Below are 17,217 nucleotides of genomic sequence, written 5' to 3'. Positions count from 1 at the left end.
TCCTGAAACTGCTTTCTCTACCAGCAAGCTTTCTGTATTAACACATTCTCCATTTAAAATCAACTAAAAATGTAGTTGTAATACTGAAAGTATCTGGCAGTGCTTACAATGAAGACCTTTAAAGTCTTTACAATGCAATATAAACATACAAATGTTGATGTCTTTAAAATATGTTCTGTCACAATAGAACTGTGTTTCTCATTTTGGGGGGCTTTTAATGTAAGTATCTACATTGCTGGATTAATATTTTTATGTTTTCAGCATCTGCATTTTTTTAAAGAATGACAATTTAAGTAGCATGTCAAGCTATTTAACATTTAATTTGATTACTTAGAACAAGGAGAGTCAGTAGACTCATTCTAGAATTCCACTTGCAAATTCCACTCAGCTCATCTCCACAGTTTTATTTTGTCCTCTAATGAACTTAACACGAGTACAGAAAGGTTTAATCATTACTTCTACTGACAAAATCGAGTACCACAATTTTTTGCCATTCTTACAGAAAGTATCCACAAATCTAATCTTCACAAAGTAAGGTCTTCCAGAAACACTGATGATTAATACAAGATAGTAATATATACCTACCTATACAGTGCGCAGCATTCATACTGTATTTAATAGAACTAATAGAACAAGTAATATAAGATTCTGAAGCATGGAATGATTGCATTTGTTGCATTTCTGCAGAGCTCATACCTAGCTCCAGCACAGCATTAACATGCTAAGCTTAGAGGCCTACAGCACTTCTGCAACATGACAGAAATACACACGAGACACTCAGTTTTAACATCAAATATCCAAAATTTTCCCTGTATTGATGAATATTGGAAAGCTGTTTCACAATGCCTTTTATATTTCCATAATAAATGCAATAGCTCATTTAAAAAAATTGGTTTATGCTCCAAACCAAAGGTGAAGTTTTTTTACAAACCCCCCAAATCTATTTTGCTTTTAGAACGAAACTTGCTGTATGACTATTCTCTGTTCACACGACTATTCAGTGTTTGTTAAATGGCTTATGTCATTATTACTACACCTGCTTACATCAGTTTTTCAAGGCTATTTTATTAACAGTGTAAAATTCAGCAGATTAACTAGTATTTACCAATTTAACCAGTTTAACCATATACCCAGTTCCTCTGTGGGAAAGTCTCATAAAATTGCCACAGCACCATACATCTTCTAAGTGGCAAAATTTTCCCAAGCAATGCAGAAACACATGTTAGTGCAATCCTATTTTGTAACACTGCTATTTTGTTGGCTGTGGGTGTATAATATCAGCTGGGTTCAGAAATCATCTCTGTGAAATAAGTTAAAACATATGCTCAGACTAATACAAGTAGTAAAAAAAAATCCTTCTGAAATCAAGGGAAAAAAATCTCCAACAGATTTTAATGATGCTCATATTTTATCCCAGAGGTTTTGCCTTTGCACTTATATGCAAATAATTATTATTTTAAAAGTGATTAAATTTTCCTATTTCTTACACTTTGGACAATCTCAACAGCTATTTCACCACTGACTTCAGTTTCTGGTTAATTTAAATGTCTCATTCCCTAACAAACTGTACTGTTTATTTATGTTTCAGTACATAATGCTATTTATTATATTTCAGACAGTGCATCCCACTAAATTTTGTAAAAACTGTGTATTAATGCTTATACTTTATATATATTATATATATATATAAAGTTTATATATATTAACTTATATTTTCCTCAAGTTCTTTCAAATTGCATTTTTACATCAAAGTTGACCTTCTTCCCCTAATAGTGGCTTAATGCAAACTGTGCAGGGAAAATAGCAGCCTTGTGCTGGGGTCTCAGAGCACCTTTGGTTCTGCTTCAGATGAGCTAGAGAGGCTGTGGCTGGAGCCATATGCCAGAAGAGAAGAGCAGCAGAAAAGGCAAGCTCTGGCTTTGACAGGGAACAGATGACCCTCTGGGAGCAATGGAGCATACACAATTACATTGATGTGCTGAGCTAGTGACAGGTAAAACTGAATTTCTCATATCAGAGCATTTGGAGGATCCAAGCCTTTGCAAAATCCAAAACTTGGCATTCTATTAAGCAGCAAGAAAGTGACACTTCAGGTCCTATTTTGCTTAAGAAAAGCAAAGTAAACATCCACTTTCACACCTGCACACTGCACAGTTCCGATGGTGAAGGTTAGCTTGTAGCTAGGGAAATGGCTGCACACAACATGCAAACAAGCTCCACTTGCCCTCTGAGCCAAGCAATGGCATTAGGCAAATATTGAGTCAGAGCCAATTGCATTGTGCACAGACAGTGAAGCCTGTTTCTTGAAAGCACTTTTGCTCGGGCCTGCACAGCATGTCAGATGAATGATCTCAAAACTAGCACCTGAAGAAAAACCTTGTCTGCAAAAAAAATGAAATGCTGAAGTACTTTTCACAGTCTATGCTATAAGGTGAACTGTGAAGAGTTCAGAGCTCTTAACATAAATTACATATTCAGACTGCTCGGGGAATCGCTCTCAATACAGACCTGAGAATTATTGAACTGAATTCAGGTTTAGAAATGTAAACTAAGTATTTCTCAGGTCAACAGACTTTTGGATACTTACAGTTAGAACATACAGCTTTTATGTGCAAAGGTTACACTGGAAAGCAATAAGCAAGATATAAAGAGAGAACAGCATCTGCAGTGTTTGCTACTGACAAGCCCCCTAAGTCATTAGCATGAAACAAAATCTACACACACTTTCCAAGTTTTGTTGTAAAACAAAATGCTTGTGATGTTGTGCAATGCTGTATGTAAGCTCTTCCATTCATTTACCTGAGGGAGTGAATAAGTGTGTAGGAACTAAAAAAATATTTTGTAGCTGGTTTGCCTTATGAGCTCTAAAATACCTCTTTCTTATTGAACTGTATTTCAGTGTTATCTCAGAGTCTTTAATTTGTCTTAGCTTACACATAGAAAAAAATTTAAATGTTCACATAAATAATGTCAGGCTTTTAAAGGGTATTAGAAATTTAGTCATGTGAATTAAGACTTTATATAATATTCTCTTACAAGAATAATGACCATTACAGATTCCTGTTTAATGCAACAAACTAAATGAATGATTTTTCTGGACAACAAATGTCTGTTATTTAGATAGAGACTTAATTTAGGAGACCAAATTAACACATCTGAAATTGAGGTCACTTTAAAACCTAATTGAGATTGCTTGCAACACAAGGACTATTTATTTCCTGTATACCATAATTCATTAATTAAGTTACACATAAGGTTAAAATATAAATACTTAAAGAGGCACACTCCATTTGCTTATTATGAGATTCTACTGGCAACAAACTTGTTAAAAAACAACAAGCTTTTAATTTTAACACACCCAAACATATCAGGGTAAGGGATTGACATTTTGATAAGAAATTAATCAGGGAAAGTGAAGATTTAAATTAATATGGGATTAGGTATAAATATAACACACAATTTTTCTCCAATTACCTCTATTTTATCATTTGAGATGACAGAATCGCAGAATGGCTGAGGTTAGAAGAAACCTCTGGAAATGATCTCGTCTCCTGGGCTGGAGATTCCACAACCTCTTGAGCAAACTGCTCCTGGGTCTGACCATCCTCACAGGGACAAAAAGGTTATGTCTACATGGAATATCCTGTAATACAATTCATGTCCAATGTCTCTAGTTCTGCCATTGGGCATCACCAAGAGAAGCCTGGCTCCATTTTCACCACACCTTCACTACCAGGTCTGATCAGAGTCTCAAGACTTCCTTTCTCCAAGCTAAGCAAAGCAACCCCAGCATCCTCAGTCTCTCCTTATACACCAGATGCTCCAGTCCCTTCATCATCCCAGTGGGCCTTTGCTGGCCTCAGTCCAGTGTGCCCACACTGGACACCACTCTACACCTTTCAGATTTTATTTGTTCATCCTACTACTCAAAGCCAAGCCAATAAAATGCATAGCAGTGTAATGTTAATTAACAAAGTCTAATATTTAAGTATTAACTACAGACAGTTTTCATAGCTTTTGCTTTGTGTTTGTTCTCCATTTTATAAGCAAACCAAACCAAGTATACCTCTGAATAAAATAATATAAATAATAATGTGAAAAGATATGGGAATCCATATATTCTCCAGATTAAGAGGCAAATACTGATCAAAGCCTAGACACACATTTTGTCATGATCAGACTGCCATGTGAGATGAAACATCAACATTTTTTTAATTAAAATCTTTTCAGATTCAAGGTGTGTATGTGTATTGTTCAAATAAGAAAGGACAGCGTCAGATAAAGTAAGTAATAGTAATCTAAGAACTGTGGGGCTTTTTGAAAGACAATTATGACAAGGGAAGGTGCTATTTACCCAGCTTTACCACACACAGTTTTCCTTGCAAGCACTGTGAAACACCAAGTAGAGTTTTCCCTGCAAAATATCCAGCAAACATAACAGTGAACATTATGCAGAAAAATTTAAGGGCTCTTACTATCTTTAACAACTTATCAGTTTCTAGAGTACCATGCTCAATATTAAAAGATAAAAAGCTTTCTGGAAAAAAAAAAGGTCAACTGTACCTGAAGGGCCATAACAATATAATCCATTGTCAGGCTCTTTAGGTACCATTCTGATCAGAACTAACAACACAGACCAGTCCCAGTTTACTGTGACTGATGTGCCCTATGATTTGCAAGCTGCAGTGGAAGGCTGCTACTCCTATTGCCAAATCTGTCCATTACTTTTGGGTTTAGACAGGAAGAATTTTTAAAAACAAAGCATCATTGCTGCAGGCTGAAGGATATACAGTTTAAGAAATGCAACTTAGCTTTCAAGCATCAAGAAAGCACATTGAAATCCATGAATCTTACTAGGATCAACAAGGACAAGTATAGCCCAGGAGTGCAGCACAGGCTGGGGTCAATCCATCTGGGGGGCAAACCTGTACAAGTGGAGCTGGGGATCCTGGTAAACAACAAGCTCAGTGAGTGAACGTTGCTGCTGTGGCAAAGAAGCCAACAGGATGATGGGTGGCATCACCAGGGCATTACCAGCACAGAAAATGAAGTCAATTTCCCACTCTGCTTGGGACTTGGCAGGCCACACCAATGCAGTGCTCAGATTTGGTCCCTTCTATATTAAAAGATGTGGGCAGGCTAGAGACAGTCAGGAGAAAAGCCACAAATATGATCCAAGGACTGGGAAGCCTGCCATGTGAGGAAAGGCTGGGAGAACTGGATTGTACAGCCTTGAGCAATGAAAGCTGAGGGGAGACCTCATCACTGTGTTCCAGCACGTAAAGGGTGCCTTGCACAGAAGATGCAAGAATCCTCTTTAGAAGGATCCCCATGGAAAGGACAGGGAAACAGGTACAAGTTAGTGATGGAAAGATTTTTATTCAACAAAAGATGTAGACTTTTCACCATAAGAAAAATCAGTCACTGGAATATTCTTTCCAGAGATGTGGTGGATTCCCCAGCATTGGGCACTTTTAAGATTTAGGTGGGCAGGCTGCAGAGCCATCCTGCCTAGATCACACCTCTGCCATGAATGGTTGGACCAAATGATCCATGAGGTTCCTTACAAGCAGCATTCTATGATTCTGTTTATTGGCTCATGTCCACACATCAGGAAATAATTTTAGTGTATTTTCCTTTGCAGGTTTCCAGGCATGTTTTCCATTTTGAGTTCCATGGACCAGCTGACTTCACTTTCTAGGTCCCTTCATATAGTACAAATTTCCCTTTTGAAAGGAAAATTTTGACTCTTCAAAGTTACTAACAATACTTTAATTCAGTTCAATTTTAAAATTAAAATTCAATTTTTTTTCTACAGTTAAAATATTATTTTAGATATAAGGATAAAGTGGTTAAAGATAAGAGTGTGTATATAAAAATGATTGCACCGAAGCTAGGAATGAAATATGAAATTCAGAGTTTACTGTTAAAACAACTTGAGTGCAATGTAATCTTTCATAAACCTTCATAAACTGACATGAAATTGTAGGCCAGGGATCACACATCTACAAGGGCAGTAACACACTTCATAAGAAAATATGATTGGAGATAAGTTAAAGGTATTTGGGAAAGAATCAAAAAGACATTCAGGTAACTGGCAAATGGCATAAACATAGCACGGGCATTGTGAAAAATGCATGTATTTTATGATTGGCTTTTTGCAAATATTAAAATGAATATTATATGTGTTGTGTTAGAAAATAATGCTGTATTAATTTTCTTAAGTACAGTGTTAAATATAGTTTTACGTTATAAAAATTGTTAAAATAGAAATGATGCTATGTAGGATGCTTTGTTTAACAGAAAGGGCTTGCAGCGAGATAGCAGCCACAGGACACCTAGATCTTTCAGAAAAAGGGAATTTACTGCCTTCTTATCAGAAGAAACAAACTTCTTCCCGGCTTGGAGGCGCTGTTAGGATTAGAAGGAAGAAGTTGACACTGACCAGACAGAATCCTGTGTTTGAATGGAATTTATGCATCATGTGTGAAGTGTATGAATATGCAACAGGCTATTGTTTTTAAGGGTTAATCCTTTGTTAACGGGTGTCCTTTTTTGGGCTTGTGCTGCCCAGAAAAAGGTACCCAGACATCCGTAATTCTTTGTTTTTATTGTCTCATATTGTCTTAATTCAATTTGTCCAAATTGTTATTACTCTAATTGTGTTACTATTTTTATAACTATTTTATTACTATTAAACTTTTAAAAATTTTTAAAACAAGTGATTGGCGTTTTTCACAGGCATACTCATGATACATCATGAATAGAATGATGAATTATAGAAATGAATTATAGAAAATTAATAAATAGCAGTTGTCTCACATCTCGACTTCATTTAAAACATTGCAATTTCCCACATGAGGATTTGTTAAACTTGTGAAGATGAGTGTTGATAGAAGAATTAAAAAGTTGGCAAGGAACTGCCTGAAGGCTAAATGAAAGGAAAGGAAGTGTTTACAAGGCATAGGAACACCTGGAAAGGAAGTTATAAGCACAGCTTTTTGGTGCTTATTTTTAAAACTGCTTTAAGAAAAAAAAGGGACAATTGTATACAGCACAGGAAAAGTGATCATAAAACCAGCCCTCAATAAAGTCAAAAAGCAAAAAACAAGGGTTCATTTTAAACAGGCAGGCAACAAGACTCTGGAGTAGTCTTCAGGGGAGAAGTTGGGACGAATTTTCCCATATTCTTTTGCTAATGAGTCTTCCTCAGGTGAAGATACTGTATCAGTGAGAGAAAAGATGCCTGCTAGAGTCTGTGAAAGTTTAAACAGGCTTTGCTTTCCTTTACTCTCCTGTACTTTTGCAAAAAGTCTGGTGGCAGACTTAGAGGAGCTTCCTGTCAGTTCATTGAATTGACAAATTAGTTAAGCTCCCCTTGTTCTTGATCCCATGAGCATCTACAGGTTCAACCAACAAAGCATGTTGGCAGACATTTGTGGTGGGATTAACGTGAGGCAACAGAAGCAATGTAGATGAACTCACGTGGAGAAAAAAAAATCATTATCTTGCTACCAGTGACAAAGGCAGCTAAAGAAAACTTACATGCAGAAGCCTGAGAGACAACAGGGGTCCACTTAGAAGAGACTGGGGAAAACTGCCCAAAAATCTGCTGCTACATCAAGCATTCAGAGGCACACAAACACCATACTGAAAAAAAATTCCTACTTAATGAAACAACAAAAATAATCTATTGACTTCCATTCTGAAATAAGTATGAAAAGAACTCAATTCCAGTAATAAAGCAATAACCTTTTAGCTCCAAGGAAGAGCACATTACTGGACTGAACTAACAAGGAATACATACAGGAAGATGTGCTGCCCAACTCATGACCTCTTTTTATTCGTTATATAAAACCTATATTACACTACTCATACTTTCCTGATTTCAGATCTATTTTGATTCAAAATTAATGTTTTTCAGCCTTGAAGGAAGGATTGAGAACCTTCAAACTCCACATTATTACCTTCTGGCCTCTTACTGTAGTTTTTACTACCTGGCTGTTCGCAGGTGGGTGATTATGACAACAAGGAAGAAAACTTATCTCACATTTTTGCTAGGAGTGATGAATACTGAATTATTTTTAGGAATGAAACAAAAAAACTGTTTTCTTCACACCATGACAATTTGCAATGCAGCTGGATTGTATTTACTGACAGAAGCCCTGGATGCCATAGTATGTGTACATGCTAACCTTTTAATGCAGAGAGCTGGAAACAGCCACAACCATAAAGCAGATGAAAGAAGCCTTGTGCCTGGCCTTTTAAGTGGGCAATTAAATGCATTATATATAGAGATAAGTAAATATAACTACTATTACATAATACTCAAACTGCTGCTTACAATGTAGTTTTCTTGAAACAGTTCTGCTGTTTCATATCTTAGCCTAGTGTTCTTCTGGCCATTTATACAGCATTTAAAGTGATTTTGTCTGGGAAACACCATTTAATCTAATTTTCTAAGTGACATTAATATTCTTAATTTTATTTGGGCAAAGTTCTTGCCTTGTCCCAAGAAGAATAAAATGCACAGTTTTTCATAATAGATGCTGTATTAATAAGATCTTAACACAATTCCGATTACGCCTCCTTTTTTTCCTAGTTATTTTATCTTTACAGGAAATATCTCCTTGTTTTGTTATGATTAAGAGATAATGTACCTCTGCCTTACTGTAAAAATAAAGACAATTATTTCCAAAACAAAATTCTGAAAAATTTTGCAGATAAACTAGGCAAGGGTTCACAAATGAAAGACACATGTCCTCTAAGAATACCATGGTCTAATCAGAGAGAATAAACTCTTCCAACTTTTTTCTAGTTACTCTGAGAGGTACTAGGTGGCAAAGCTGCTAAAATGCTCTCAGATGGCTCCGGTCTTCATTTATCATATACTGGAAACTGAGGGCTCTCAGAAATTCAGGAATGCACTGAATACTAAGTTTTAATCAAACATAAAAATAAAAACTCACAACAGTTATTGGCCCAACTCTGTAGCTGGTTATTGGCTTTTTCTTCTTCTTTTTAAATAACAATGTTGTTACCGCATCATTACCATCAACAAAAAACATATGCTCATCAACAGAACCTGAGACACTGTGAAAAGAGTGTAGCTGTCATTTAGCTCTACTAGACTTTATGTCCCCAATGAAAAGCACATGTCCCAAACACTTAGAAAATAAGTTATAACTCCCATATCACTCCAATTATAAGAATCAATTTGCCTCTAATTAAGAGTCACCAGTGATATGCCAGATAAACAAACTGTCCCAAAGGAAGAGTGGAATGTTCTCAAACAGTGAAAACAAAAAATAAAGTATTTCTTCTACCTCACCAACCATTTTAAACATCAACTATACACTGCTGGAGAAAGCAACTAATTTCAATTCCTTGTAGAGCTCATTAAGTAGATAAAAACCTAACTAGTGTATATGTGTGCTTACACATACACTACAAAAAAAAAAAAAAAAAAACCAAACCAGAATGCCACCTCATAAATTATCTAAACTGCTCATATTCTTAATGTGATCTGGCACCTCAATAACATTTGTTTAGGGATCAAATGAAATTGTCTTACAGAAGTCCACTTGCCAATAGAATCACCACAATCATGTTATTTTCTTGTTTAATAGCAAACAGACATAAAAATGTGGTTTATAGATGTGGATTTTTATTTATGAAGACTTATCCTTTCATATCAATAGGTTAATTTTTTGTTTTGGGGGTTTTTTGTTGTTTTTTTTGTTTTGGTTTTTGGTGGGTTTTTGTTTTGTTTTGTTTTTGTTTTTAGGGTTTTTTATTTATTAAGAAAAAACATATTTTATAGCTCACAGACAGTTTAGCGTGTATTCATTCCACCAAGAAATGTCAGATGTTCAGAATTCATGATCAATCAACTTGTTATGCCACCTCACAAGGCAAGTCTCTGACATAGCTCTAGAAATGGGTTATCTTCAGGTCTAAAAGCACCATCTGCTCTTAATGATGGCACTAACAAAATTACTGTAATAAGGAAAAAAAAATCCCCAAGTGATAGTAAAATCCAAAGCCCAGAAGACATTTTCAAGTCATGACTATGCCTACAGAGAGCACAATTCAAATGCCAGCTAGCATTTAACAAAAGGTGATCAGGTTCAAGTTTGTTGTACTCCTTCCTTGATCCCCACATTGTATAATGAACAATAAAATACCAGTGTTGCCAGGAAAGGCAACAAAGGGGCCAAAATAATGAGAATGTGGAGATCTTTCTTTTATTACTTGGAGTTTTTAAAAACCCTAAATAAAATGCAGTTTTCAGACACTTCAGAGAAGAAATTCTTTTCCTCTCTAATGTTGCAAACTGAAGAAACTATTCTTGCTAAGTTAGTTTTCAGTTCACTGGCAAACAATTGTTTCATATTATCAAATTAAAACTTCTGTAAAGCCATCAAATCAGATATTTTGCCAAGAATTCTTTGTTCCAGTAACTAATGGAAAGGAAGTCTTTATTGGTGACCTACATAAGAACTGATAGCTTGAACTTTCTGCCAAATGATTTAGCAATCCATTATGATCATAAATTTGCAAAAAAAAAAAAATTTTTCTTCTTGCTTCAAGCCGAAGGTTTAGAGCTTTTCCTTTAACATTTTACAAATTAAACTTAGGCATTAAGTAGGCATTATGCAGAAGCATGGAATTATTTCTGCATACCCAATAATGATATTGGAAATCTTTATCACTGTAAAATTAATAAACTACAGGTTCCTTTCCCAAATATACTTTTCTCATATTTCATTTGACTTGCAAGTTTTTTATCCAATCTTCCTATCCAAGACCTGTTCAGCCTTCCATTTTCACGTCTTCACTCAATATTACCATCCAAAGTATGAAACTGTTTGCAGACACGTATTAAGGTATTATTTTTCAAATATACTTCAATGCAGAAGAAATTAGATCAACTTCCATTTATATTTGGGATCTGTAACAAAACATACATGTCCAGAAAGCTCAAAGGACAGCCAAAATATGGTCCACTGATTAGATATCCATACATAGTTATCTAAACCTAAAATGAAGTACACACGTTCTCTTATCTAATTCCTACTGTTTTTATTAAGAAAAATAAAAATTTGCAATGGCAAAATTCCTGAAAACTTTCACTATCTTGTCTTTCATGGGATTGTCTATTCCTACTATCAGATGCATCTTGGTAGCAAATTTAGAGTCTTTCTGAAAATTCAGTTTGAGAATTTAAGTACTGGATGTTTTCAGGGAAGGAAAGCAAGGCAAGTTAGGAAAAATAAAGTAAACATAACAGAAAAGTTCAGAGAGAAAAAAAATTACCAAACTGCAGGAATTCTTCCCTAGATTAATCCAATCATCTCTTGCGCACACACCCGGAAAACATCTTCTCCCAGCTTTAATCAAAATTTTCCCCCTTTCTATTGCTATGCTTATCTTTCAACTCCATCAACTGCTCCCTCTCCTTCACATTTTCTCTGTCCTTCTTGTAACAAACCCAGCCACCTCCTTTCCTCATCAAAAGGAACAGACGTCATATGACAAAATTTTAAAGTAGCACCACCTGCTCAGCCTTCCAGCAACAGGGAGGCTCTGAAACTTGAGATGAAACCTGTCCAAAAAAGTTCAGCTTGTCCTTGCAATTTCCTCACACTTTTATAGGCAGCTTAAACTGGGTTCTGCTTAAAAAGAATGAATGGAGACTCTGAGCAAATGGCCACAAAAAATATCCTGTCTTTTGTGGGGGAAAGAGATTACTCATATAAAATTGATACTGGATCCTTCTCCCTAGTAAATTATGACACTGCCATGAGATTTTTCTCAAGACAGATTTTTTAAAAAAAGCATGGACAACAGTTGGAAAAAATATATTGGCATAAACTAATATGAAATTATTGTGTATTTCTGTGGCATTCAAATATAAGCAGTACAGTTATTGTGCTAGTGTACCTCATTTTGAAGTTCATCGGCACTTTTGGTAGAAGCAAGGATCTCATACAAAGTGCAGCAGAGGTCTTCTGTTGTTGGCCCTCCAGGGTTACCTCCTTGAGACTCCTTCAGGTACTTTCCAACTTCACACCATAAAAAAGAATCATCTATTTTTTCCAAAGATTTGATATTAGATTTCTCATCACAATAGTTCTGTAAGTGATTCAGCTGGTTATTCAAAAACTTGTTATAGTCTAAGCTTATACTTTTCTGCATGTCAGTCTCACCATTCACAGGCAGCTCTTCAGAGTGATCCAAATCATGCATGTCAAACGAAAACACTATATTTTTACCAAACAGCACTCTGTTATCACCATTTTGCTCTTCAGCCAACTGTATGAGGGCTCTAAGCTGTTCTTCAGGGAAGTGAGAAGCAATCCGAGACGTGGCACTACAGGCTGCAGTAGCAGACGATGATGGAAATGGCCCAAACATCTGCTTGATCACCTTTGTCTCATCATGGCCAACACATTCTTTCCCATGAAATGTCTTAAAAAGAAAAACAGCTCCACTTTCAATCGCCTCTTGTCCATTTTCAGCTCCAACTGTTAACAAAAACAAATGCAACTGAATACACTTAATACTAAGAGTGTTTCATCACCTGTAACATAACTGTATTCAAATTCTTGCCACAAGTCTCATCAGCAGAGATATCAAAAGAAGATCACAACACGTAAGAATTGTTGCAAGGTACTGAATTACAAAGGGTATATGATAATAAAGCATCTGTCTTCATTATCCTTCTACATACTAAAAATTTATAGTAAGAATTACCAATGCTTTCTTATCTTTCTGAGCTGGAGAAAAAAACATGCTAGAGGTCTTAAACTCACAATTGTATATTTATAAGCTATTTAATGTTAACAAATTTCCACTTTGTCTCACTATTTATTCACTGCCTAATCTGAATATTCATAACAGAATAAATATAAAGAACTCAGCTGGGGATTACTGAATCCTTGTAGTAATTCTCAGTAGAATTATTTCTGAGTATGTGCTAAGTTAGAAAAACTGCTCAAAAAATTTAAAGCAAATAGATGTAAGAATTTGGATTTCCATCTACAAAATACCATGTTATGCAAATAAACAATATATTATTAGATAAAAATATTAATTTACTTCTCACACAAATATTCACAAAGGTAGTCGAGGAAAACATAAGGAAAACTCCATGTGATGAACCAATATGTAACTACTACAACATTTTTAAAGTCACCAAGCCTAACCTAAACAAAACCAGCCAGCATACTGGGGCTTTTGTTCATTTTAAATGAGGACAACTTACAAATTTTTTTTTACTTGTGATTGATTCAACTTAGATTAGGTTTAACACCAGAAAAAGCAAGGGGTTTCTTCTCCACAGTCTAACAGGAAAGAGCAAAAAATTCTAGCATAAGCAGATGGAACAAGGCTAAGTAGCTAGAAATTCAATATATAAATAAATTAAGGTGGCTACAAATTCACTATTTAGCTTGAATCTTCCTGTGGTGCACTTTGAAAATCTGAGAAGTTCCAGGAGAGGACTGGAGGTGATATTTACAAGATAATTAGATACCTACATATGGAAGATACATGACATAGACACACACATATACGATAGATACATAAACAGGTCTCAGAGGAAAAAGGTGGTTCAGCCCCTCCCTTTTAGCATTAGCTATAGAGGAAGCACAAAAAACACCCCTACATCTAAAAACTTGCAGTTAGTCTGCTTGAAGCTCACTCATACATTCCTAACATAAAAATGCATGTTATTATTTAGAGGCAATTGTCTCAGAACAGAAGTAAAGATTACTAAACTGAAAGAGAAATTGAAGCATTTGAGAAAAATCTCTTAGGTTTACTATGTGGTATTTCTCCTTTATTATCGACATCTCCTATTTGTGAAAGCATCTCTTGAGAAAATACTACTCCTTCCATCTCAACAAAATAAACCAGACAAGATGGCAAAGAGATGCACTACTAGAAGCTACTCTTTTTGGTATTTTGTTTTGTTTGCCAGCCAACATTTTAGTCCAGTACCACTTGTGATTAAACCATACACAGCGGATATTTAAAACAGCTTTCTCAATCAATATCTCTTATCAATACAGATGGATAATAGATACTTCTACTAATTCTGGACTGACAGCTGTTACAAACTCAATCCCCATCTTGCATGACTTCCCCTCAAGCCTTGTGTGTTGCAAGTGCCAGCTGAAATCTGTGCACTGAAGGAGAGGCACCTGAGTTAGGGCAGAGAGTGGCCCTCCCCCAGGGCCTGTCTCAGAAAGACAGCAGCCACATGCTTGAATTGCAGCCCAAAGAGGTTAAAAGTCTACTAAAGGTACTAACCAGAGTTTAAAACTGCCAGTAATTTTGAGAAATACTCAAAAATGTACTTCTGATGACTGAAAAAAGCAATACTCATTTACAACCATTAATAGCTTTAATCGGCATCTTCTGCAACTGTACAGCACAATTGACTACCACCACATGTTGGACATGAATAACTTGCCTAGCCTTTTTTGAAAGCCTGTGTTTAGACATTGTTTTCTTTCTCAATTTACTAGGTATTTCCAAATAAATGGACAAGAAATAGAAGTACAAGAGGGGCAGGTTAACATTTGTATTGTAATAAAAATCTCTGGTCTATAGTACCAAAACCAGGCAAATATATTTATTTTCATTCATTCTCTCTGTCTTTTTACTAATGTTTCTATTAAAGATATTTGAAAAAACAATCAGAAAAGGAGAAAATATACCTACAAGATTGAAAGGAAAAATCCTTGAATATGTGACTGCAAGAGCTTGAGCCACACACTCAGTTTATGAGCTGATGAAGTTAAATTTTGCTAAAAGCAAAAGCTGCATTAGCTTTAGTCTGTCAACCAAAAACTAAACTTCCAATCAAAACTAAGTTTTCACACTTTCTTTGTCATAGTGTATTTCAGTATTAGAAGTTTAATTCCAGATGAGTGCAATATATTTTTATTTCTCTCCTCAACACCAAACACTTCAAGGAGAAAATATTTCTTTCATTTTTATCTGCCTGCACAGCAGTCCAATTTTTCATTATACCAATTATGTAGAATTAAAGCAGACAACATCAGGATTGTTCTTTTCTTAGAGTACTGCTATTCCAAAAGAAACAGTTGGTTTTGCTTAATAACTGTCAATCACAAACCATACCACACTCTACAAAACAATACTATCAAACAAGTAAGAATATCCATATAACAATGGAATCTTAAAATAAAACAGAAGGCCAAATTGTGCATATGTGTAGTGTATCAGATTAAATGGAGTTTCAAAGTTATTACAGGGCAAAACTGGCATTGAGGTAGAACCAAAACTGTACCATTAAAGTATGCAGGCAGAAAGCAACTTGAACCTGCTCCCACCCCCACGCAAAACAATGTATGATTAGACTACTAGAGAACAGAAACATACCTATTTGTTTTGCAGCTTGTAAGATAGTTTTTAAATCACCATTTACAGTTTGGTATTCTTTTTTGTCCAAATTGTCATCAACAAACTTTACTATCTTCTTCCAAGTAAGATCGGACTTCAGCAACTGGGCATGTAGTTTTGATCTTTTAGTCTGAAAATGCAAAATATTTGGGTTTTTAAATTTATTTCAAATTAATACATGAGGGTTGCTTTAAAATTAAACATCAGATAAAATCAATTCCTTCCAATTGCATTCAGTCAGTGTATAGTACTGACTGGAAGCACTTTTCCTGTTGCCTGATCTTTAGACTCTTTCCTAACTGTATGAAAGAAAGATACACAAAAGCAAACACTCTCACTAATTTACTCTTTCCAGAGAAAAATCCTCTATAAAGCCAAACTCTTGCAACTTCAAGAGACCTACAGTTCCCAAGATTCCAAAGTCATTTCACAGGTTCCCACAAGGCATCTATTGCTTTAATGCATTATTTCTCAGGAAGAAAAAGAAGTACCTAAATTCAGTGAACTTAATATTAGAAGGGAAATGTTTGGCTTCCCAGCTCTATGTAAGCTCAGAGCTAAAAGCAGCCCTGTCCAACTTCTTGAAAGACAAATTAACACAACCAAGCAAGCTTTGCCATATGATTGTAAGGGCTAAATACAAATCACAAATCTACAGCAAATTTGACTTTGAGTGAGGACACTATGAAGGAATGTACAGGAAATTTTACACACTCTGCCCTTCTTGCTCACCTACTCTTATAAAATATCAATGCAAATGAAGAAAACAAATGATTCTTACTATAGCTATGCTTTGTGAAAGAAAAAAAGCTTTACCGTTAAGTCAGCTAATTCTTCACTGTAATCCTCATGTTTAGTGACATTTGAAAAGGAGCGTAAAGCGCCTGTCAGACGAGGCAAGGCCATCTGTTACTCATTCAGTGATCCATAGGATGAGAAATCAAATCCCAGTTCAAGCACCTAGATGAGAACAAAACATGGCTTTATTAATGTTATAAATACAAACTTGCATCATAAACTTGAAAGACCTTTTCGAGCTAGCAGCACTTGGCTGGAACTTCAATTAAGCCAGTTAAAAAAAAGATCTTTTAAAATAATGATAATCAAAATTAAATAAAAGGAGGTGAAAGGCACAGAGCAGAGGCAAGATATGGGAACATGCAGAGGTCACTCAGCAGGTAGTTCTTTTCTCTCCTCCCTAAATAAAAGTTACCAGCAACGAGGCAAAGTGGCAATTATTTCTTTAGCACCCCTAACACTGAGTATTACAGTGAAATCTATGTAACTGAACTTTAGCTCCCAATAGCAGTAAGTGATTACAACCTACGGGAAGATTTCCTCTGAGCCAGCCCATGCTGGGAGCTCTCAGGTCATTAACAGCCTCTGGCACTGATGCAGAGAGAGGCATCTTTCTTGACAAGTGCTTAGCCATTTTTAACCAGCAACACAGGGAAAGAAAATTATGACAGGAAATAAAGACTGTCAAAGGCATAGCATTGAACTATTATAAGAAATAAAGGGAATAAAAAAGGCTACCAGAAAACTGAACACACTATGCCTTGGGATGTTTTCATCTCACAACTGGGAGTGCACACACACTTAGAGCAGGCCTCTCTTCAGAACTACAGCTAATTTCCGTGCAGTTTTATCTCTTCTGTGGAACAGGCTCATATCTATGCACCAAAACACAGCTGTTCTCCATCTGAAACTGTACTTCTTCCAAGCCTTTTACTGAAATTATTCTCAAAGTTATTTAATTTCAAAAGGTGCCCACAGCTG

The 17,217-nt window shown here is 35.6% G+C and overlaps 1 protein-coding gene across 1 annotated transcript in view; it reads right to left on the bottom strand.

Moving 5' to 3' along the window:
- ASCC3 (activating signal cointegrator 1 complex subunit 3) overlaps positions 1–17,217 on the bottom strand; it is a 250,697-nt gene that overhangs the window by 220,239 nt on the left and 13,241 nt on the right. The window contains exons 2-4 of the mRNA XM_058019769.1: positions 16,255–16,398; positions 15,418–15,568; positions 11,947–12,530 (exon numbers count right to left, since the gene is read on the bottom strand). Coding sequence (XP_057875752.1) covers positions 11,947–12,530; positions 15,418–15,568; positions 16,255–16,344 — 825 coding nt within the window. The 5' untranslated portion in view covers positions 16,345–16,398. The remainder of the gene's footprint in view (positions 1–11,946; positions 12,531–15,417; positions 15,569–16,254; positions 16,399–17,217) is intronic.

This window comes from Melospiza georgiana, chromosome 3 (genome assembly GCF_028018845.1).
Source record: "Melospiza georgiana isolate bMelGeo1 chromosome 3, bMelGeo1.pri, whole genome shotgun sequence".
In the NCBI taxonomy this organism is placed as follows: domain Eukaryota; kingdom Metazoa; phylum Chordata; class Aves; order Passeriformes; family Passerellidae; genus Melospiza; species Melospiza georgiana.
The sequence above is the reverse complement of the archived record's forward strand: the minus strand, read 5'-3'. Positions and strand labels throughout refer to the sequence as shown.